Consider the following 24,469-nt stretch of genomic DNA (forward strand, 5'->3'; position numbering starts at 1 on the left):
TGGCCGCGGCCTCCGCGCTGGTTGCTACTCGCCAGGTCATTGCATTGGGCACATGCGTATAGCCGCAGTCTCCCCGAGCCGAGGGTTTCCACAGGCGCGCGCGCCTCTTGTTCCTCTATGACGCCGCGAGGCGACGCTTCCTCGGCAGGTGGCGCTACCGGAACGAAGATTGCCGCACCGCCTCCTTTCCGCCTCGTCGGTGGCAGAGGAGGCTGTGGGGTTCCCGGCGGCTTCGCGCTCCTTTTCCATCTTTCATTCTACTCTTCGTTGCTGGCGATAGGGGAAAGAGTCGCCGCCGAAGACAGGCGAGGAGCGTCCATGCTGCCCCGGAGCTCCTGAAGGAGGAGGAGGCGGCGGCAGAGGCGTGTGGACTCCGCCGAGATCGCCAGTACAGCGCAGGGACGGGCGGAGGTAAGTGCCCGGCGGCTGCCGGGCTAAACCCCCACTTCCGAGGGCTAGCGGGGAGCCGCTGGGGCTGATTGGCAGAGCACAAGCGGAAAACAGAACCTGGCTTGGCAGCCCCGCACTCCGCCATCGCCTTCTGCCGAAACGGGCGAGAATTGACAGTTTTTGAAGTGTGATGGAAATGTGCCTCAGTCCTTCTCTCATCGGACTGAAGTTCAGTTTGGGAGTTCGTCCCTTGTTGCACGGATGAAAATTGCCAAAGGGGGGCAGGGTGGTTTAATTAGGTTTAAAGTACTAGAGTAGTTTCCCTGTTAGCCCACGTGGCGACTGACCAAAAGGTCAATAAAGTAATTGCTGATACCTTTTTATAAAAAAAAAAAAAATTGCACTCCGTACATATCCGGTCCATGCAGAACGGTTTTACGTGGTAAAGGAAAAGGCTCCCGTTCTCTCTCAAAGCTGACTAGGGAACACAACTTGCTCATACTTACTTATTGAAGTGCTTACGAGGTTTTTGTTTTTTTTTTGCTTTTGGAACTGGAAAGAAATACTTTCCAAAGTAGATTTTTCCTAAAATATGCATGCAAGTGCACAGACATAGCTTGTTGTTTTCGGTTTGGCTATGCACCTTTTTAATCTAGCACATTGACTAATAGCACTGAAAACATATTATAGACTGGCACAGGGGCTCCATTTCTGTATAAACCTATTAATTTTCGTGCATGCTTTGCTCCATCTTTTATGTCAAAACAGCTTCATGCCCTGCCCTTTATTGTTTGCTGAGTAGTTTTATGATTAGCACTGATAGTCCTGTACAAATCACTGCAAATAATTGCACAGCTGTGAATCCTTTGCCTTTCTCTTCTTAACACCTCACTGCTTTCTAAATGCCATGCATGTGCTGTGCATAATGTGACCATATTTATGATCATAAAGTGGTGATCTTGATGATCACTAGGGGATAGGAATGTGCAGCTGAAAATGTTTCATGACTTTTTTTTTTAATGCAAAAATTGAATAATGTTTGCTAATCACACATCCTATGCTTTCTTTTTTAGTTCTTATTCCCGCCCCCCCCCCCCCAAAAAAAAAAAAAATCTGCACTAAACAAAATACACATTTTGTGTGTTTTGGAAATATGCTTACTGAATAAGGTCTACATATGCAAGGGTTGAGAATACCTTTTAGACATGTGACATAATACTAGTTTTATACTGCACTGGCTAATCCTAGCTCTAGATGTACCTAGAGAGAATATGAACTATCTGTTGTGTTGCATGGATACTATTTGACCTGTTGCCAGTCACTTGTTCTCATAAGTACAATAATGTGAGAATATATATTTGAGTCCAAATTAGGAAAAAACCCAGACTGTAATTTATATAATATGCAAATCATTATCTTGATTATTAAACATTTGTAACTTTTTCACTTGTATACTGTACTTTTAATGTTTGCAGAAACCTAAACATGACAGTATTACTTTTTCTGACTATATTAGCATTAGCATGCCATAGTGGTCTATTTCTACCCTTGGGTTTTACTTAAAATCAGTGTAACTTGTGAAAATTGCATAACAGTAGAACTGGATGTAGTTAGGGAGGAATGAAGTGTTCTAAATATCTGACTTGTTTTACTTTTTTTTTTTTTTCTTTTTTTCCCCCTTGAGCGTTATCTAAAGGTTAATTGTTAGATGCAGTTTACTGCCTTAGCCCTCTGGAACATCTTCTGTCCGATCTATGACTTGACTCCACTGATTTGTTTTGTTCCTGATTATATATTTGACCAGAGGTTTGTGTACTCCAGGCAAGCACATTGAGCAAATAGCACCAATGTGTGGAGTGTGGATCCAGAATGACCTGGCCATCATTAAACTGAAAAACAAAAGTTTGTTAATCTATAATTAAAAGTTTTATATAATGTATAAATGTGTACACATAGGACAGTCTGAAACAGTTGTTGCTGTCATGCCAGAAAGCTATCATGAGGGACTTGGCATGAAAACCCTATAGTTGAGACAATGATTTTAAAGGATCCTTTTTATCCATTTCACTTGATTGATGGAGATGATGTGATAAAAGATTTTAATAAAAGGCTGGCAAAATAAGAGTAAGATGCTATGTGAGTTCTATCTGCTACCAGGGCCTTAGCATCCATTGTGCACAGTAGTGCACAGGCACCACCAACTTTAAAAAGGAATATGCTGTGCACCACAGACTTTCATCACTGTCATTAGTCCCACCATCCTCTGTGCTTCCAAGTTCCATTGGTCCCCCGTCTCAACCGGCACCTCTTAAGTCACTGCACTGAAACTTAAATACGAGCATCTCCTCCTCCTCCCTCCTGCAGCTCCACAATGAAAATATCTCTTGTTTGAAGCAAAAGGCAGTGTGTCTGTGGAGGTCTGCATGGTTCAGACCTCTGCTGTGAGAACTATGCAGCCCTGTGCAGTTCTAACAGTAGATGTTGAACCATGGGTGGGGGCAACCATAGATACAGATTTGCATGGTTCAAGCAAGGAATGTTTTCACTGTGGGGCTACAGGAGGTGGGAGATGCCCATATTAATCTGCAGCATGACAACTTAGAGGTGTTGGTTGGGGCAGGGGAGAGAAGGGACAGTGCAGGGAAAGAATGGAACTGAGGGAGAGAGCAGGGGAAAACGGGAAGCAGGGATGGGGGGGGGGAGACAGAAGAAGAGTAGGAATCAGGGACTGAGGGGTGGTGCAGGGGATGAAATGGAAGGCAAGGACTAAGGGGTAGATCAAGAGGAGAAGGGAATGGGGAGAGCATGGGAAAAATTGGATTTGGCAGCTCAGGGAGAGCAGGGACTTCTGTATAGGGGCAGGATTAAGAGCTGGAACTCAGAGTGGGGGGGGGGGGGCAGCAGGGACTTGGAAATTGGGTGGATACTACTGAGGGGTGTTTGGCTGGGGGGAGAATGAGTGACTTATGATATGGGGTAAGAGAGGGGCTGAAGGGTGGGGAAGGATTGAGAGGTGGTGTGAATGGCCTGGAGGACTGGAGAGAGGGTGAGAGGCAGTGGACAAGGATTGGGGGTTGCGAAAGGAGGTGAGGAAAAGGATGGGTCTGTGAAGGGGTTGATAGAGGGTGGGAATGGGGCTAGGGTTTGGTTGTGATGAAAGTTAATAGGAAGCCAGTAGGAAGTAAGAAACAGAAGAATGGGCTGGAGGCCAGGAAAGGAGCAGGGGCTGGTGAGGGAATGAGAGGCACACGAAGGTAGATGAGAACAGGGTGACTACAGAGTGTGGTGGGAGTAGGTGAAAGACAAAGGGGAATAGGATGCTGGAAAGGGAGTGAGAGTCAGGGGAATGGGAGGGCTAGAGAGGGGTTTGGTTAGGAGATGGAAAACTGGTAGATAGGTGAAACGAGGGAGAATGAGAACTGAAGGTTAGAGAGGGGAGAAGAGGGATGACATTTAATTATGAATGGATAGAAAGACGAAGAGAGAAATGGAGAAAAAGATACACAGGAAGGTTCTATGTCTGAGACAGATGTAGGGAAGGAAGGGAAGAAGACATGAGGAAAGGAGAAATGAGAGACCAGGACCAACTCAATTACAAAAATAAAATGCCCAGACAGCAAAGGTAGAACATATTTTATTTTCAGTTTTTAGAAAGTAGAATATGACAGCTTTGAGACTGCGTATTTCTTATATCTTTGCATTTTGCTCAGTTCAGGAAGAACTGCATTTCTGTTTTTTTTTCTCTGGCGTTCTGCATGCGGAGTCTGACTTCTCAGGGTTTCCATTTTAGTTTTTGTCTGCAATTTTCTGTTCTTAATTTGTGGTCTCTCATTTTGTATTAGGTAAGGGTCAGTTTGTATTTTGTGTGTGTGAATGAGATGAGCGATTCTGCTAGCATGTAGTGCCTGGCTTGTTCACTTTTTCCAGTAGAAAGTATACTGGTGTTCTAGGGTCTATAGTAAAATATACAATGCTGCCTCCTCCCAGGTACAGGTGCTACTGAGACCTGGGAGATAATTTGTTATGGTTTGCCATGTTTTCTATATTAGTTCTGTGTATCTATTTTGAAGTTTTGTGTTGCTTTATAAAGTTTCTAGCAGTAGGTGTGTTAGTGTGGCTATTACTGAAGTAACACCAGAATTTCAATGGTGAGTTGGTGAGGGCCTGTCTCAGAGAGTGTATCCCTTTTGGGTACCGTAGTAGGGGTTTGGGGATGGGGGCCATCTCATCCTATCCTTGCCTCAGGCAGCAGATTGTCTTAAGCGTTCCTGTCTGCTGGCACCAGCTACCAATGAAATAAAGCTCTGCTCCTGCTCTGGGCTGCAGACAGTCTGCACTACCTCCCAGAGACTGACGTGGTCATCAGAGGCTGGCTCAATATTGCACAATATTGCCTTTGGTGATATCAGACTGTGGTGGCAGCTTGAGGGTCGGTCACATGGTAGCAGCAAAGTTTTCTGATATACCACAAGCTTCAGCAGTCACCCCATGCCCCTGCTAGGCATATGAAAGATGCAATTATGGTAGAGTGTACCTGAGCTATTGACCCTTATGTATAATGACTATTTGTGCTGATATGTATCAATACTTAAGAAAATGTTTTTCATGGCTCTTTCAAACGAAAATATCAAAAGTGGCATCAGACACAAGTCATTAGTTTCTTCTTTTTGTGGTGGTGGCAACTCCATTGGGATTGACATAGTTTCCAGCTGTCCCGCAGTACGTCTAGTATAGCTGTTTGATAAAGTGACCCTGTTTTCCCCTTTTTGTGTGCAGGACCAGGCTAGATACATGGTCTACCTTAAATCCCATAGATGACGAGAATTCTGTGGGTGTAACACTGCTGGACAGGGAGAGTCCTGAGGGTGGGACCAGCTGGAGCAGGTTAAGAGTGTAAGACCAGCTGGGTTGAGGAGGCCCAAGGTCTCCAGTAGCAAGGAGCTCCTGACAGTCTCTGAAGGTTGCAAGTACACTGTTCTGAGGAAGGCAGTCGACTGTTCTGTGAAAGCACTGTGTATGAGAATAAAGCTTGAAAATTGATTTCTGCTCCAGCCTAGGTGATTTGCTTGGTCACCCTCATGAGTTTTTAAAGAGTATGAAATTTCAAGTTCAATTGTAGTAGTAAACAAATAAGTGTAGACTTGCATGGCAAGTTAGAAGTGTGTTATTGATACCATAGAAAAAGGAGCTGCGTATTGCAGCCATGCATTTCTACACTTTTTTATTTTTTTAATGTTTATTTTGCTTAGATGAATTTGTTTGCTTTTTTTTAAATTTGATTTTTACCTTTTTTTTTCCCTTTCTCTCATACCCCACCCTAGAGCCTTTCACCACTTATTCCCCCATCTGATCTGCTTGTCATCACCCTCTCCAGCTCCTTCCTCCACTGCCACTTATGAGACTGGGAGAAGCAGAGTGGCGGTGCATTGGGCTGCTTATTTACTTACTTAATACTTTTTTATACCGACATTCATGACAGGTCATCAAAACTTAGAGAATAGGAAAATTATATTGAACAAGGGGTAAAAACTTGGAAGAAGAAGGGTAAAGAAGCTGGCATAAGCTTCTTTAGGAGCCTCAGGGGAGGGTCCCAAGTGAAAAGAATGTAGGTAAGATAGAAACAAGAGTCATAAAACCAGTGTTAACTTGAAATAGCAACGCTAAGGTATTCAGGGTACGTCTCCTTTGTTACTCAGGATCCGACTGGTGCTTTGAACTGTGGCAAATGCCACTCCTTCCATGTAGTTCAAAGCGGCAGTCGGAGCCTGGGAGGCAGAGGAAATGGCTGATGCACAGCTGTTCTTCTTCTGGTCTTCTGAGCAGCGGTAAGAGAATCTAGCAGATGGTTCGATATGATTATTCTGTTGCTGGTGTTTGGCCAAGCAGGGTGACATCTGCTGGGCTTGCTCCGGTGATGGTCTTCCATCTTACCACTTACGTTTTTGCTTTGTGCGCCTGCCCTGCTAATCCCTGCCTGTGATATCAGCAGTCACGGGCAGACAGACAAATTGAAAACATAAGTGCCCTCTTATGAAACACAGTAAAAACGTGCACTCACTAGACCAGTTCACTTTGAGATAAAGGAGGCAAGAGGAGTCGTGGAGGAAATTCAGTTATCATTTTCTGGTACATATGATAGTGTCACTGATGTGGTGGTGGCTGTGCAACTAACTAGGTGCCACCAATAAGGTGAGTTGAAAGAAATGAGACCCATCTTGTTCGTGTTGCCTGTATTAATGTTTGGCATCCCCACTGCCTAATAGGATGACCAGCACTTGGATTCTGCTTTCAGCACTTCACAAGAGACACCAGTGGTGGCTATTAAACATGCAGCAACTGCTTTCTAAACACGTGAGGTCACTCATGCCTTTCATTCCTAGCTACAGCATGAGCCCCAGTGTGTGAGAACTAACAGCATGGATAGGTGAGCCCCACCTTCTGCAGTATGTACACTGCACACAGTGCCACCCCCCCCCCCCCCTCCAAGCTACCTCCTTTGAGTCCTTGCAGCCTGTCCCCAGGCTGAGTGAGCTAGGCAGAGCATGCGCTGAACGCTGGATGTGTCTCACTATGACTTTTGGGAGCAGCAATAGAGGAGCTCTGGCAGCCACATGCAAGAACCAAGGTGACTCATCAAGCCAGTTTCTCATATTACATTGAGTTCTACTTGTGTTCTGCATGGAGAGGGATCTGGAGTCCAACATCGGGGAGGTCTGTGATAGCGAAGATCTGAGGGGATGATAAGAGAGAAATTCTGCACGCGAAGTGAGGAGCTGAGGGTAGGGAAGGAGCATGAATCTGCAGATAGAGGATTGGAGAGAACAGCAGCATCTGAATGCAGAGGAGCTGGAGTTAGGGCTGGGGTAGGTGGGTAATATGCAATGTTACGACAGTTGAGAGTGAATAGAATGAAGTTTAGAGCAGGAGAACTGTATAGCGAGGAAGGAGCACCATGGCAGGATTTTTTTTTTGTACAACAGTGGAGCCAGCTTGTGGCTGAAGTCCAAGGAAGTGTTGTGAAAAATGTGTTGAAGCAATGGGTAACCCACAAATACAACTTTGGACTTCATCCTCCAGTGCCAGCGAAACCATGAAAATTTATTTTTATTTTATTTATTTTGTGTTTTTCTATACTGGCATTCGCGATAGGTATCACATCATGCCGGTTTACAATTAACAAAGGGGTGTCAAAAAAGATACAATAAAAAAACGTTAACAGGTGCTGAACTAAACGTTGCAGTTACAATAAACAGGGAAATACACAACTGGGAGCAGAGAAAAGACAATAGGAATTTAAGAGAGAACAAAATTTACAAAATTTTGGTATTTACTAAGTTATGGAATTTTGCAATGTTATTGTTTACCGTGTTATGGTAAAGTCTGAGAGTGTTACTGGTGAGTTAAGGTTCAGTTGGGGGCTAGAAAGGCTTTCTTAAATAACCATGTTTTGAGTCTAGGAACAAAACTAGCCACATTGTGTATGAATGTGTCTCTCTCTGTCTGTAAAACATTGTTTAAAGTTGGTAGTGTGGGTCAGCCACCAGAACCTCCTATGGCACAGGCGCATTATTTAATTTTAAAATCCCCTAGAATGCTACTCCATTGAGTTTCCACTCCGACTCTTCCTTTATTTTATAGTTTGGAAGAGAGATTGTTGTGGCATTCAGTTCTTCCCTAGCTCTTCTTGACAAGCGATCTATGAACCAGAAGGAGTAGATTTTTGTTAAGATAGAGTTCCCTGCTCCTGTTGTTACCAGAAGAATAAAACAGTTGTCCCACCCATCTACACTTTAAGAACATAAGAAATTGCCATATTGGGTCAGACCAAGGGTCCATCAAGCCCAGCATCCTGTTTCCAACAGTGGCCAATCCAGGCTAAGTAGATCCCATGCAACTGATGCCAGTAATATCAGTGGCTATTCCCTTTAATCTCTCATGCTGCAGAATAGTGATATGTGTGTTTTTTTTTTTTTTGCAGCATGAGAACCCGCACATGCTGTCTGCAAGGAAACCATAAAATATGCTTACATTTAATTGAGGTGGATATACTTCTCATTGAATGAGATACACTTAAATCATAAGACTCATAGACAACTAACAATGATGTGATATTGCACTTAATTATACATCTGAAATATAGATTTCTGAGATATTGCCAACCTGCACCAAAGAATTTCAAACCAAGGTACAGAAAATAAAATGAGTCTGCAAAGAAATGGTTGGGCCTGAGCTACAAATAGAGCCTTGTTTTGTAATAGTTTAAAGATGGAAGCTAGTAACTTTTAATTTTACTGGGCCTCAGTTCCATTTTCATGGTTTAGGCCCTGTTTGGGTTATTTATACCCGCCCCCTCCATAAATGCTAATCCAGACCCCATAGACCTATCTTCACAATTTATTCTACCAGACCCTGTAGCCCTCAGGTAAGATCATAGTCTGGACCTATAGGATGGGTCACCTACTAATGCAAACTCTTAACTCCCTTTCCCCTTGACTCAACTCCAACCCCGAGGCCATTCACTCACCTTCACCCAAAACAACAAGTAGTCAGTATTTAGCCAATATAGATCCACAACAAAGCAGAAAAAATTTAGGAAATAGAAAAATACACCAAAAACAATAGTAACCATAAAATACATAACAAAAAGCTCGGAAGTCCTCTGCAGCCCACTACAATTTGTGTGGTCGACAATAAAAATAAAATTCTGAAATCAGTTTGTGTATAGCGAAAAGCATATAGATCAGATAGTAAAGTCTAGCACTCCTGCAGAAAGAACTGTCTGCATTGCCACAATCCAGACAAGATGTAGCACTGGGGTGAACTGTGTCCAACATAAATGATGCCTAAATGGAAGTAAGTAAAATCCTAAATCGTTCAAGGAAGATATCATATCATATACCCTATCCAGGATATTGAGTTTCATCTATGCATAGCACAGGTTATCAATATTTATAAAAAGGAAAATAAGTACTGCACTGATTTTAAATTTGTTGTTAACTAGGAGCTCAACAAAATTAAGATGAAGGTAGTAGTCTAGCAGCAAGAGGGGGGCATTCCAGTCTTTGGCATTGAGTGTCACACACATGATTTTTTACCTGCTGGGGGGAGACTGTATATGTGCACCCGGTGCAAAGAGCTCCTGGGTCTGATCTCTGGAGGCTAGAGTGGCAGAACTGGAGGAGCTGAGGCAGGTAGAGAGGTACATTGATGAGACCTTCAGGGGCATAGTAGCCAAGTCTCAAATCCAGTCTGGCAGCCCCGATGCTGCCTTGGATCAAAAAAGGTATCCTGGTTGGAGAACATCACCCTGGTGTAGTAGGAAATGATCCTGTAACAAGGACCTGCTCTCCAGGTGATGTGTTGTCTTCTTGCACTGAGGACAAGTCTCCCAGGGCTACTGCCCAGGAGGGAAGAATTAGGTCTGCCATCATAGCTGATGATTCGATTATTAGAAATGTAGATAGATGGGTGGATGTGAAGACTGCCTGGTAACTTGCCTGCCTGGTGTGAAGGTGGTGGGCCTCACATGTCACCTAGATAGGATTATAAACAATGCTGGGGAGGAGCCAGCTGTCGTGATACATGTGGGCACCAACGACATACGGAAATGTGGGAGGGAGGTTCTGGAAGCCAAATTTAGGATTTTAGGTAGAAAGCTGAAATTCAGAACCTCCAGGGTGGCATTCTCTGAAATGCTTCCTGTTCCACATGCAGGTTACCAGAGGCAGGCAGAGCTCTGGAGTCTATAATGCGCAGATGAGATGATGGTGTAGGGAAGAGGGAATGAGTTTTGTAAGGAACTGGACAACTTTTTGGGGAAGGGGGAGACTTTTCTGAAAGGACAGGCTCCACCTTAACCGGAATGGAACCAGACTGCTGACACCAACATTTAGAAAGGAGATAGAGCAGCTTTTAAACTAGAACAGTGGGAAAAGCCGACAGGCATTCAGCAATGCATGGGTTGGAGGAATGTTTATCCCAGGACAAGCAGGATGCTAGTCCTCCCATATGGGTGACGGAGCCCTAATGTGGAAAACTTTCTGTCAAAGTTTCTAGAAACTTTTGACTGGCACTCTGAGCCCACTGAGCATGCCCAGCATGCCATGATATTCTCAGCCACAGGGGTCTCCCTTCAGTCTTCGTTTTTCCGCGCTGCTTTTGACATCGCGGAGCAGGAGCCTGTGTGTTTTCTCACATACTGTCTGACTAAAAATCAGATTAAAAAACAATTATTTCTCTCCCATATCGGGGTCTCCCGTGTTACCACCGGCCGGTGAGTACTTTTTCTCTCATTTTACTCTCTTGAGTAAAAATATTTTTTCTTCTCATTTTCATCGGCTGTCGAAGAAAAATATGGCCACGGGATTTAAAAAATGTCCCAACTGTAATCGGACTATGTCCATTACAGACCCACACCTCGAGTGTGTCCTTTGTTTAGGTCAAACACACGATGTAACATCATGTCCCAAGTGTGCTGAAATGACCGCGAAGGGCCGAAAGGCCCGACAAGAAAAGATGGAACATTTGTTCCATCTACAACTTTAGCCTTCCCCATCGACGTCTACTTAATCATCTCCGGTCGGAGTTTCAAAATGTTTAATCATCAAAAAACGTCGTCCGGAAGGCTTGGGGGATCGTTAATCGCCGACCCCATCCGTGGCATCGACTAGGTCAGCAGCAGAACATCGACCCAAAGCATCGCCATCGGCACAGTCATCCATCGATCCCAGAGGTGCTTCTCTCCCCAGAGAAATCAACTGCAAAACGGCCTCGCCTTCAAGAAATACCGAAGCCTTCGACGCCGAGGCCTTCACCTCTTCTCGATGCGCCAACCATCGAACCTCCACAGGGCTCTGTGGAAGGACCAACAACACCTCCACCGCCACCACGTGTAGCTGCTCTGCCTGCACCAGCTATCATGGAGGAATTGACAGATTTTATCCGTCAAGCAGTGCTCCAAGCTTTGCAGGACCATTGACCACCGATGCCCTCGATGCCGGTGCCTGCACCGATGCCGGTACCAATACCGAAGCCACTGCCTGCACCGGCACCAAAGTAGCCGTCGTTGCCGATGCCCGGCCCGATGCCGGAACCAGTCCAGTCAATACCGACGCCAGTGCCTGGGGCTCCAGCACAGCCAGAATTAGCGTTGTTTCAACTTCTAATGAACAGATTTGACACAATTGTCGGTGCTCTACCACCGAAACCGATTCCAGCCAAACCACATGAAGAAGTCCCTGGACGGATACCGTTTGATGATCCATAGCCAGGTCCTTCAGGGCTTTTTCAACCACCAAGGTCTTCTCCCACTTCTCCATGTAGAGAAGACCCATACGATTCCTGGGAGGACAAACATTCGGATACTTCTGAGTTTTATGTCTGACCCTTCTCCGGAGGAAGGAAGGAAGAAATCCCCACCGGAAGATTTATCCTTCACTAATTTTGTTAAGGATATGGCAGACACCATACCATTTACCTTGGTATCTGAAGAGGACTCAAGACAGCAAACTTTGGAAGTCCTGCAGTTCGTGGACCCTCCAAAAGAAGTCTTGGCCATCCCTGTCCACAAAGTACTGTTAGAATTACAGCATAGACTCTGGGAGCATCCATGCTCAGTACCATCCATTAACAAGAGAGTGGACACCACTTATTTAGTTCAGAATGTCCTTGGATACCAAAACTCTCAACTGCCACATCAATCAGTTGTTGTCGCGTCTGCACAGAAGAAGTCTAAGAGAATAAGTCGTCATTCTTCCACTCCTCCTGGGAAGGATCACAGATTCCTGGACTCCTTGGGCAGGACAGTGTATCAGGAAACCATGCTCAATTCAAGAATTGCGTCATATCAGCTATATATGACGCAATACCAGAGGAATCTGTGGAAAAGATGCAAGAGCTTTCCAATTCCCTTCCTCAGCAATACCAAGAAGCAGCTCAATCCATAATACACAAAGGGCTTGAGGCTGGTAAGCACAAAGTCCGACCTGCTTACGACAATTTTGAAACTGCTTCCAGAGAGTAGCGGCCTCCGGAATAAGTGCACGTCACTGGGCATGGTTGAAGGCCTCGGACCTCAGGCCTGAGGTCCAGGAAAAACTGGTTGATTTGCCATGCGTAGGTGACACCCTCTTTGGCTCAAAAGTGCAGGATGCTGTGGCCCAGTTGAAAGAACATAGGGAAACCTTGTGCCAACTGTCGTCAGTTCTGCAAGATTCTGCTGCATCATCATCTCGACGTCCTCCAAGGAAGGAATCTAGAAGGCCTTTCTACAACCAGAGGCGTTATTACTCTCCAGCATCAAGAGGCAGATCTTCTCGTCCGCAGCAAAGATCTCATCCCAGACAACCTAGAGCTGCTAGGCCTCAACCTCCACCGCAGACGGGACCGGCTGCAGGTTTTTGAGGCCATCACCAGAGACCAAAGCCATCTCCACAACCCAACACTGGTCCTGCCAGTAGGAGGCTGAGTTTCCTCCTTTTACAACCATTGGCTACAGATGATAACAGACCAGTGGGTACTCTCAATAATATCTCGAGGTTACAAACTCAATTTGTCTCATTTCCAAGAGATTCTCCTCCAAGACCTCTTCCACTAAGTGAAAATCACATAACTCAACTATAAGCAGAATTATCCACCCTTCTGAGAGCCAGAGCCGTAGAGCCGGTGCCCCGGACTCAGCAGGGCAGAGGATTCTACTCCCGTTATTTCCTCATTCCAAAGAAAACAGGAGGCCTACGTCCCATCCTAGACCTCAGAAATCCCAACAAATTTCTGAAGAAAGAAAAGTTCAGGATGGTTTCTCTAGGCACTATGCTTCCACTTCTTCAAACAGGAGATTGGCTTTGTTCTCTGGATCTACAAGACGCTTACGCTCACATTCCAATATTCCCTCCTCATCGCAAGTATCTGCGCTTCATGGTGGGTCATCAGCATTTCCAGTACAAAGTACTACCATTCGGACTTGCCTCAGCTCCCAGAGTATTCACAAAATGCCTGGCAGTAATAGCATCACACTTGCACAAGGAAAGTGTCCACGTCTTCCCTTATCTGGGCGACTGGCTCATCAGAAGTCAATCTCAACAAGGAGCACTAACTTCTCTCAACCGAACAATTGCTGTACTTCACTCCATGGGGTTTCTCATCAATTATCAAAAGTCCCATCTCATTCCGTCTCACCTGCTTCAATTCATCGGAGCAGAATTGGACACCATCCTCTCAAAAACCTTTCTACCCGACGATTGGGCAGAGACACTTTCCCTATTGGCAAACTCGCTACACTCAAAGAAAAAGCAACAGCTCATCAATTTCTGACCTTACTAGCCCACATGGCCTCCACAGTTCATGTCACTCCTATGGCAAGACTAGCCGTGAGAGTAACCCAATTTACTTTATGATCACAATGGATCCAAGCCTCGGGATTGGAGGTGTGGCACTTTATGTCCGGGATGGCACAGAGTCCAACAGGAATAAACATCCTTCATGAGACTAAATACAAAATTGAATCTTTATGGGTAGAAATCCCTTGTGTGTCAGGGAAGACTATAGTGATAGGGGTATACTACCGTCCACCTGGTCAAGATGGTGAGATGGACAGTGAAATGCTAAGAGAAATTAGGGAAGCTAACCAAATTGGTAGTGCAGTAATAATGGGAGACTTCAATTACCCCAATATAGACTGGGTAAATGTATCATCGGGTCACACTAGAGAGATAACGTTCCTGGATGGAATAAATGATAGCTTTATGGAGCAATTGGTTCAGGAACCGACGAGAGAGGGAGCAATTTTAGATCTAATTCTCAGTGGAGCACAGGACTTGGTGAGAGATGTAACGGTGGTGGGGCCACTTGGCAATAGTGATCATAATATCATCAAATTTGATTTAATGACTGGAAAAGGAACAGTGTGCAAATCCAAGGCTCTCGTGCTAAACTTTCAAAAGGGAAACTTTGATAAAATGAGAAAAATTGTTAGAAAAAAACTGAAAGGAGCAGCTACAAAAGTAAAAAAAAATGTCCAAGAGGCGTGGTCATTGTTAAAAAATACCATTCTAGAAGCACAGTCCAGATGTATTCCACACATTAAGAAAGGTGGAAAGAAGGCAAAACAATTACCAGCATGGTTAAAAGGGGAGGTGAAAGCTATTTTAGCCAAAAGATCTTCATTCAAAAATTGGAAGAAGGATCCAACAGAAGAGAATAGGATAAAGCATAAACATTGGCAAGTTAAATGTAGGACATTGATAAGACAGGCTAAGAGAGAATTTGAAAAGAAGTTGGCTGTAGAGGCAAAAACTCATAGTAAAAACTTTTAAAAATATATCCGAAGCAGAAAGCCTGTGAGGGAGTTAGTTGGACCGTTAGATGATCGAGGGGTTAAAGGGGCACTTAGAGAAGATAAGGCCATCGCGGAAAGATTAAATGATTTCTTTGCTTCGGTGTTTACTGAAGAGGATGTTGGGGAGGTACCCGTAATGGAGAAGGTTTTCATGGGTAATGATTCAGATGGACTGAATCAAATCACGGTGAACCTAGAAGATGTGGTAGGCCTGATTGACAACCTGAAGAGTAGTAAATCACCTGGACCGGATGGTATACACCCCAGAGTTCTGAAGGAACTAAAAAAATGAAATTTCAGACCTAATAGTAAAAATTTGTAACCTATCATTAAAATCATCCATTGTACCTGAAGACTGGAGGATAGCAAATGTAACCCCAATATTTAAAAAGGGCTCCAGGGGAGATCCAGGAAATTACAGACCAGTTAGCCTGACTTCAGTGCCAGGAAAAATAGTGGAAAGTGTTCTAAACATCAAAATCACAGAACATATAGAAAGACATGGTTTAATGGAACAAAGTCAGCATGGCTTTACCCAGGGCAAGTCTTGCCTCACAAATCTGCTTCACTTTTTTGAAGGAGTTAATAAACATGTGGATAAAGGTGAACCGGTAGATATAGTATACTTGGATTTTCAGAAGGCGTTTGACAAAGTTCCTCATGAGAGGCTTCTAGGAAAAGTAAAAAGTCATGGGATAGGTGGCGATGTCCTTTCATGGATTGCAAACTGGCTAAAAGACAGGAAACAGAGAGTAGGATTAAATGGACAATTTTCTCAGTGGAAGGGAGTGGACAGTGGTGTGCCTCAGGGATCTGTATTGGGACCCTTACTTTTCAATATATTTATAAATGATCTGGAAAGAAATACGAGTGAGATATGTTCTTCTGTTGTTTTCCATCAGGTACTGTTCCTTTTCTCCTCTTCCTGTTTTTCCCTCTCTTCTCTCACCCCTTCTCTCTTACTATCTGCTCCCTCTCCCCCCACCCTGGTTTTTTGTAATTTCCTCCTTCAGTTACATTGTAAACCGGCATGATGTACCCACGAATGTCAATATATAAAAGCTAATAAATAAAATAAATGATAGACTTTCAGATACTTTAAAGGTTTTAATGATTCATAGTCAACATCAAACCTTTTGCAATGGAAAAAAATCAGAACTAGGGGTCACAATTTGAAGCACCAGGGAGGAAGTCTCAGAACCAATGTTAGGAAATATTTCTTCACGGAGAGGGTGGTGGATGCCTGGAATGCCCTTCCGGAGGAAGTGGTGAAGACTAAAACTGTGAAAGATTTCAAAGCGGCATGGGATAAACACTGTGGATTCATAAAGGCTAGAGGATGGGAATGAAGAGTAGAACCATGGGGGTGACTTGCTGGAATGTTAACTACTACCTGGTGATTACTACCCTTACTCAAAAAAAAAAATCCCTTGCACGGTTAATGCAATCCCAACATTGCTCTCTGCTTCAACGGCAAAGGTAAATGTGGAAAAGAGAATTTGCATTCAGATAACAATCAAAAAGGACTGAACTTCACAATCTGGGTAAATAAATAAATGTGGGGGTAGCTTGCTTATTACGGCGGTTACTACCCTAAACCAATTAAGCCTGATACATCACTTTGAATGCATACACAGCGTTGCTATCTGCTTCAACGGTAGGGGGAAGTGAGGAAAACAGGATTTACATTCAGACATCATCCAACAAGGCATTGATCTGTGCAATCTGGGTAAACAAGCATCGGGGTAACTTGCTTGATGCGGCGGTTACAACCCTTAACCATGAGCCTTATGCTTACCTTTGATGCAACTCCAACATTACTCTCCTCATCAATGACAGGGGATGGCAGGAAATTTGAATCAAACAGTTACCAACAAGAGCCTTGAAGTTGGTGGTTGGTGAAACAGATAAGTATGGGAAAATAAGAGTGGAAGCTTGCTGGGCAGACTAGATGGGCTGATTGGTCTTTTTCTGCCGTCATTTCTAGGTTTCTGTGTTACTGATGGTGTACTTAAGTTTTGCAGCCTGGTCAGTCCAAAGGGCCGGGAGTGATCTCTTTCCTTTGCTGAAAGCCTTTTTTTGGCAATAAGAGAGGCTTAAAATAGAAGAAATAGGTGAATAAGAGTAGGTCGTCATGGGCACTATCTCACCCTTCATCTACACAGGTCAGGGCTTAACTGGAATTCTTCATGTCTTTATTGAACCAAGAAAAGGTATGTATTAGTGACTTAAGCATGTTTCCCACTTCATTCTGTTTTTACCAGAAATATAACCTCATTTAGCTGTGTGTGTGGGGGCTTAACATTACACAGAAAATACCATTAAAGGGCCAGCCCTGTGATCTATGCTGCTTGTAAGGGGAGGGCCTTCAGTAGCTAACAGTGTCTTCCCTGCTTATTAGTTTTAAACATAGCAATATCTCTTCACACTTACTGTAAGTTAATTACAGTAAGCTAAGATAAAACATTTATCCAGTGGGCCAACATTGTGTCTCTTTCTTTATAACTATCAGGCATACTTTCCTTCTAAGAAAAGTAAAATGTTATGGGATTGGCGGTGATATCCTTTCGTGGATTACAAAGTAGTGTAATGACAGGGAACAGTGAGTAGGATTAAATGGACAATTTTCTCAGTGGGAACGGGTATACAGTGGAGTGCCTCAAGGATCTGTTCTAGGACCTGTGCTTTTCAATATATTTATAAATGATCTGGAAAGGAATACGACGAGTGAGGTATTTGCAGATGATACAAAATTATTCATAGTAGTTAAATCACAAGCAGATTGTGATAAATTGCAGGAGGACCTTGTGAGACTGGAAAATTGGGCATCTAAATGGCAGATGAAATTTAATGTGGATAAGTACAAGGTGATGCATATACAGGCCGATAAAGTAAAGCGCGGCCGCGGTTACCCTGTTTGTAACCCGCTTTGGACGCACAATTTGGACGCGTAAGGCGAACCCGCGATTCAGTATCCAGTTTTACGCATCCTTACCGCTTGCCAAAATGGACGCGTATCCGTCTCCGCCCGCCGCATGTATATGATATGTTAATGATCGATTTAGCTATTCCCTCTGATACAGCAACATGCACCCAGATTATCGCCTTTTTAACTAGCTTATTTGCCGCGTCTTTAACCTGCATATTTACCGCCTACCCTGGAGTTGTGTGGTAATTATGTTCCAAACTGCCAGTGTGCTGCCTGCAGCAGCTGCTTGGTTTGATTCGCCACGCACCCCGTCGCCAGCACAAACTGGTTGATCATGACTTGGTGCCACAGCTCCTCCATAAGAATTTGCCATACTGGGTCAGTATGGCGAAGGAAAAGTGGAGGAGGGGGGGCGGGGGGAAGAACCGAGCAGGAAGGCAGCAAACAATAAACGCGCAGAGGCGAACGGCGGCCGCCAGTACCGGAGACAGAGTGGGGGTGCAGGGGGGGGTGGAGTTGAACACCCGGCTGGACGTCCAAGCCATGACCTGAATGTCCAAGGTCACTGGTGGATCTGAGTTGGTGGCTGGAGGGGAGGCTCTGGACCTGGACTGTAAAACAAAACAAAAAAAAACAATCTCGGGCTTTTTTTTTTTTTTTTTGAGGTGTGATGCGCATTCTGAGGGGCTGAGGAGCGGGCTGGCCAGCCCGCCCCTCGACTTGACCATGCTGCTGTGCTGCGCCAGCCCAGCGCGGGAGGAGAGCCCATGGCGGGGGAGAGAGAGCCGTAGTGCGATCGCTTCTGGCGGAGGGAGGGAAGGGGGCCGTGGCGGGCGGAGGATCGCAACTCTGAACTAACTTCTCCCGGGAATGAAGCCCCTCTGCTGAGCTTCCCGCCGGCGCCTGGATTAAGGACTCCCTCTCCCAACCTGTCCATGGGGGTCTTCTGGAATGGGCTCCTCTGGCAACCCGGAGCCCATCCTGCCCGACTTCGAGGACGTGTGCTGGCACAAGTCGCTGCCCCGGCCAGTGCAGCCGCTGCTACCGCCCCCCCCATCCCGACCGAGTTTCGGCCACGCTGCACAAGTTCCAGCTCCCCTACCAGGTGACTCCGTGCAGGGAGAGCGGACCCAGCCAGGGGAGAGGAGGTTGGAAGCCTTGAACCTGGAACTGGAGATGGAGCTGGAGCTGCACATGAAAGAGAATTTCGGTGAGTAACTATTGTGTGGTACTTGCTTCAGTGCGGACAAACATTCATGGACCTTCCCGCTGCCTTGAGTGCCCGGCTGGACGTCCAAGCCGCGCGCTCAAGGCAGCGGGGTCTGTAGGAAAGAACCATCCACTTACCTGGTGGAATGACATTTCAAATGACATTTGAAATGACAGATACCAGCGCACCCTGGATACTGTATAGATGCTGTATACAGTAAGATGGATTGCGCATGCCTACTGCTTCATTGACACGCTTTGGACGCCACTTGGATTTGCGTCTAATTTGAATACTGAATCGAGCGGTATGTGAACCAAAATATGCGCGCGGCAAATGAGGGTGCGCCCGGCACTGCCGTACTCTTTCTTACGCGTCCTTACTGTATCGGCCCAATAGGGAAAAATAACCCTTGCTGTACTTACACAATGTTAGGTTCCATATTGGGAGCTACTGCCCAGGAAAGAGATCTAGGTGTACTGGTGGATAATACTTTGAAATCGTTGGCTCAGTGTGCTGGGGCAGTCAAAACAGCTAACAAAATGTTAGGAATTATTAGGATGGGAATGGAGAATAAAACGGAGGATGTCTTAATGCCTCTGTATCGCTCTATGTTGAGACCTCATCTTGAGCATTGTGTGCAATTCTAGTCACCTCATCTCAAGAAAGATATAGTTGCGATGGAGAAGATACAGAAAAGGACAACCAAAATGATAAAGGGGATGGAACTATTCCGCTATGAGGAAAGGCTAAAGAGGTTAGGGCTGTTCATCTTGGAGAAGAGACGGCTGAGGGGGGATGTATTAAAATCATGAGAGGTCTAGAACGGATAAAAGTGAATTGGTTATTTACTCTTTCGGATAATAGAAGGAGTAGGGGGCACTCCATGAAGTTAGCATGTAGCACATTTAAAACTAATCAGAGAAAATTCTTTTTCACTCAATGCACAATTAAACTCTGGAACGTGTTGTGGTTAGTACAGTTAGTGTAGCTGGGTTTAAAAAAAAGGATTGGATAAGTTCTTGGAGGAGAAATCCATTACCTGCTATTAATCAAGTTGCTATTACTAGCATTAGTAGCATGGGATATACTTAAGTGTTTGGGTACTTGTCAGGAACTTGTAGCCTAGATTGGCCACTGTTGGAAACAGGATGCTGGGCTTGATGGACCCTTGGTCTGACCCAGTATGGCAAATTCTTATGTTCTTAATTGTTGCTGGGAAGAATAATTCAGGTTAGGGCATTTGTTCTTTTACAAGTCAAATTAGTGATGTAGTATGAGAAGAGGATATTTATCGATAACTCGTTATATCTTCTTGCATGATAGGTAAAACAAAAATCCAGATAAACTTTATTAGCCTGGTGGCTTTTCACAGGAATGCAGTTTTTAGTTCATTTTCTTCACAATCCTCCAGTCTAATAGTGTTGTGCTTGGAGGTGGACCCTTGTCCTGGAGCTGTGGAGAACGGCTCCCTGGTAGGGACCAGGAAGCACCTGCCCCTAGGGGGTGGAGCACAGGAGGAGACAGGCTAGGATGAGCTTCACCACTGGAAGCCCAAGGATCATACAAGAGGATAAATACACAGTATAGTGATAGTAGTAAAGTACAGTCCACCTGGTCAAAATGATGAGATGGATGATGAAATGCTAAGAGAAATCAGGGAAGCTAACAAATTTGGCAGTGCAGTAATAAATCGGAGATTTCAGTTATCCCATCAGGACATGCTAGAGATGAAAAGTTCCTGGGTGGAATAAAGGACTGCTTCATGGAGCAATTGGTTTAGGAACCAATGAGAGAGGGAGTTATTTTAGACCTAATTCTTAGTGGAACGCAGGATTTGGTGAGTTAATGGTGGTGGGGGAACTTGGCAATAGTAATCATAACATGATCACATTTAAACTAGTGACTGAAAGAGGGACAACATGTAAAATCTATAACTCTAACACTAAATTTTCAAAAGGGGAACTTTGATAAAATGAGGAAAATAGGAAAACCTCAAAGGTGTAGTAGTTGCAAAGGTTAAATTTCCAACAGGCGAGGACATTGTTTAAAAATACCATCTTAGAAGCGCAATCTAGATGTATTCCATGCATTAAAAGTGGAAGGAAGGCCAAACCATTACTGGCATGGTTAAAAGGTGAAGTGAAAGAGGCTATTTTAGCTTAAAAAAACAAAAACATCCTTCAGAAATTGAAAGAATACATCAGAAGAAAATAGCTGAGTGTAAAACATTGATAAGACAGGCTAAGAAAGAAGTTGAAATGATGTTGGCCATTCAAGTAAAAACTCATAATAAAAACTTTAAAAAATATATCTGAAGCAGGAAACCTGCGAGGGAATCTGTTGGACCATTAGATGATTGAGAGGTTAAAGGGGCTCTTAGGGAAGATAAGGTCATCGCGGAAAGGCTGATTGAATTATTTTCTTCTGTGTTTAATAATGAGGATGTTGAGATACCGGTTCCAGAGACGGTTTTCAGGGGTGATGATTCGAATGAACTGAACCAAATCACGGTGAACCTGGAAGATATAGTAGGCCAGATTGACAGACTAAAGAGTAGCAAATCACTTGGACTGGATGGTATGAACCTCAGGGTTCTAAAAACTCAAAAACTGAATTTCAGATCTATAAGTAAATATTTGTAACTTATCATTAAAATCATCTATTATACCTGAAAACTGGAGAGTGGCCAACATAACCCCAGTATTTAAAAAGGGCTCTAGGGGAGATCTGGGAAACTATAGACTGGTAGGCCTGAGTTTAGTGCCTGGAAAAATAGTGGAAACTATTCTAAAGATCAAAATCACAGAACATATAGAAAAACATGGTTTAATGGACACAGCTATCATGGAGTCATCTAAGGGATGTTTTGCCTCACAAATCTATATTTTTTTTTAGAAGGGTTACTAAACATGGATAAAAGTAAACCAGTAGATATAGTATATTTGGATTTTCAGAAGGCCTTTGACAAAGTCCCTCATGAGAGGCTTCTAAGAAAACTAAAATTCATGGGATGGGAGGCGCTGTCCTTTCATGGATTGCAAATTGGTTAAAAGACAGGAAACATAGAATAGGATTAAATGGCCAATTTTCTCAGTGGAAAGAGATGAACAGTGGTGTGCTTCAGGGATCTGTACTTGGACTGGTGCATTTTAATATTTATAAATGATCTGGAAAAGGATACAATGAGTGAGGTGATCAAATTTACAGATGACACAAAATTATTGAGAGTAGTTAAATCATCTGCGGTTTGTGATAAATTGGAGGATGACCTTGTGAGACTGGAAAATTGGGCATCCAAATTGCAGATTAAATTTAATGTGGACAAGTGCAAAGTGATGCATATAGGAAAAAATAACCCATGCTGTAGTTACATGATGTTAGGTTCCATATTAGAAGCTACCACCCAGGAAAAAGATCTAGGCGTCATAGTGGATAATACATTGAAATCGTTGGCTCAGTGTGCTGCAGTGGTCAAAAAAGCAAACAGAATGTTAGGAATTATTAGGAAGGGAATGGTTAATAAAATGGAAAGTGTCATAATGTCTCTATATCGTTCCATGGTGAAGACTGAAACTTGAGTATTGTGTACAATTCTGGTCACCGCATCTCAAAAGAGATATAGTTGCACTAGAGAAGGTACAGAGAAAGGGTGACCAAAATGTTAAAGGGGATGGAATGGCTCCCCAATGAGGAAGGGCTAATGAGGTTAAGGCTGTTAAGCTTGGAGAAGAGACAGCTGAGGGGAATATAATAGAGAGATATATAAAATCATGAGAGGACTAGAACGGGTAAATATGAATATCTTATTTACTTTTTCAGATAATAAGATTAGGGAGTACTCCATGAAGTTAGCAAGTAGCAAATTTAAAACAAATTGTAGAAAAATATTTTTCACTCTGTGCCCAATTAAGCTCAGGAATTTGTTGCCAGAGGATGTGGTTAGGGTAATTTAGTGTATCTGGGTTTAAAAAAGGTTTGGATAAGTCAATTTAGGGAATAGCCACTGCTATTACTGGCATTAGTAGCATGGGATCTACTTAATGTCTGGGTATTTTCCAGATCCTTGTAACCTGGATTGGCCACTTTTGGAAACAGGATGCTGGACTTGATGGACCCTCGGTGTGACCCAGTATGGCAACTTATTTCTTATGCTCTTATATATGTCCTTTGTTTTTAATATTTTGTTTTAATTTATTTTGTTTTTAGGAAATGTTCACATTTGAAGATGGAACCATGAAGAGAAAGTAGAGAAGAAAATAATGCTTTTCCGTAACAGATTTTTGTTTTTGTTGGCCTTGGCTGCCCTGTTAGCCTTCTTGAGCCTAAGTCTTCAGTTCTGTAAGTACATCACACTTGTGTGTGTTTGTGTGTGTGTGTGTGTGTGTTGACAGTGGGAGGAGGTATTACACTGTTCTATGGAGAAAAAAATGAAAATTAAAACTAATATGATTGCAGGTGTGTTGCCTGCAATCATCAGTGGCACTGTTCATCAAGTATGTGGTTTTATGAGTGAAAATAAATAAGTAAATAAAAATTGTGACATTTTATAACAGAAAGAGAGTATACAGAGAGAAAATCAACATCAGATTTGATTTTTTTCAAGGGTTTTTTTTTTGTCATAATTTGTGGGATTCTGTCACTGATAAATGAGATACTTTGGGCTTCATGAGTAGCCAGGGTATACATATAGTATAGTATGACAGTGCTTCTTTTAGGAAGCTCTATAGTGCTATTGACCCTTTCATAAAATCTTTGTTTTTCTTTCAAATTATTTGTATAAGATCCTGTCTTCATGTTGCTGAGAGAAATTGAATTTTTCAAAATGTATCGAGTATTTGTTCTTTGAATCTTATGTAAAATACAAAAACAAGGACAGGTGTGTATTTCAAGAGAGAATAGTGAACTATCTACAGTCCGGAGAATTACTGGACCTGAGGCAGCATGGATTCACCAGGGGAAGATCCTGTCAGACAAATCTGATTGACTTTTTTGACTGGGTAACCAAGGAATTGGATCGAGGAAGAGCACTCAATGTCATCTACTTAGATTTCAGCAAAGCTTTTGATACGGTTCCGCATAGGAGACTGGTGAATAAAACGAGAAGCTTAGGAGTGAGTGCCGAGGTGGTGACCTAGATTGCAAACTGGTTGACGGACAGAAGACAATGTGTGATGGTAAATGGAACTTTCTCTGAAGAGAGAGAGCGGTTTTAAGTGGTGTACCGCAAGGATCGGTGTTGGGACCGGTCCTGTTCAATATCTTTGTGAGCGACATTGCGGATGGGTTAGAAGGTAAGATTTGTCTTTTTGCGGACAACACTAAGATCTGCAACAGAGTGGACACGCTGGAAGGAGTGGAGAGAATGAGACGGGATTTAAGGAAACTGGAAGAGTGGTCGAAGATATGGCAGCTGAGATTCAATGCTAAGAAGTGCAAAGTCATGCATATGGGGAGTGGAAATCCTAATGAACTATATTCGATGGGGGGGGAAAGGCTGATGTGCACGGAGCAGGAGAGAGACCTTGGGTTAATAGTGTCTAATGATATGAAGTCTGCGAAACAATGCGACAAGGCGATAGCAAAAGCCAGAAGAATGCTAGGCTGC

General features: G+C 43.7%; 1 protein-coding gene across 3 annotated transcripts in view; it reads left to right on the plus strand.

Moving 5' to 3' along the window:
* The window catches only part of PXYLP1 (2-phosphoxylose phosphatase 1), a 211,805-nt gene that overhangs the window by 8,766 nt on the left and 178,570 nt on the right, over positions 1 to 24,469 (plus strand). For 2 of the 3 annotated variants that reach the window (XM_029616194.1, XM_029616195.1), the window contains exon 2: positions 23,071 to 23,202. In XM_029616194.1, coding sequence (XP_029472054.1) covers positions 23,124 to 23,202 — 79 coding nt within the window. In that variant the 5' untranslated portion in view covers positions 23,071 to 23,123. Of the gene's footprint in view, positions 1 to 187; positions 412 to 23,070; positions 23,203 to 24,469 lie in introns of those variants that run through there. The other variant, XM_029616193.1, reaches the window with a different exon arrangement.

The sequence above is a fragment of the Rhinatrema bivittatum genome, chromosome 9 (genome assembly GCF_901001135.1).
Source record: "Rhinatrema bivittatum chromosome 9, aRhiBiv1.1, whole genome shotgun sequence".
Taxonomy (NCBI): Eukaryota; Metazoa; Chordata; class Amphibia; order Gymnophiona; family Rhinatrematidae; genus Rhinatrema; species Rhinatrema bivittatum.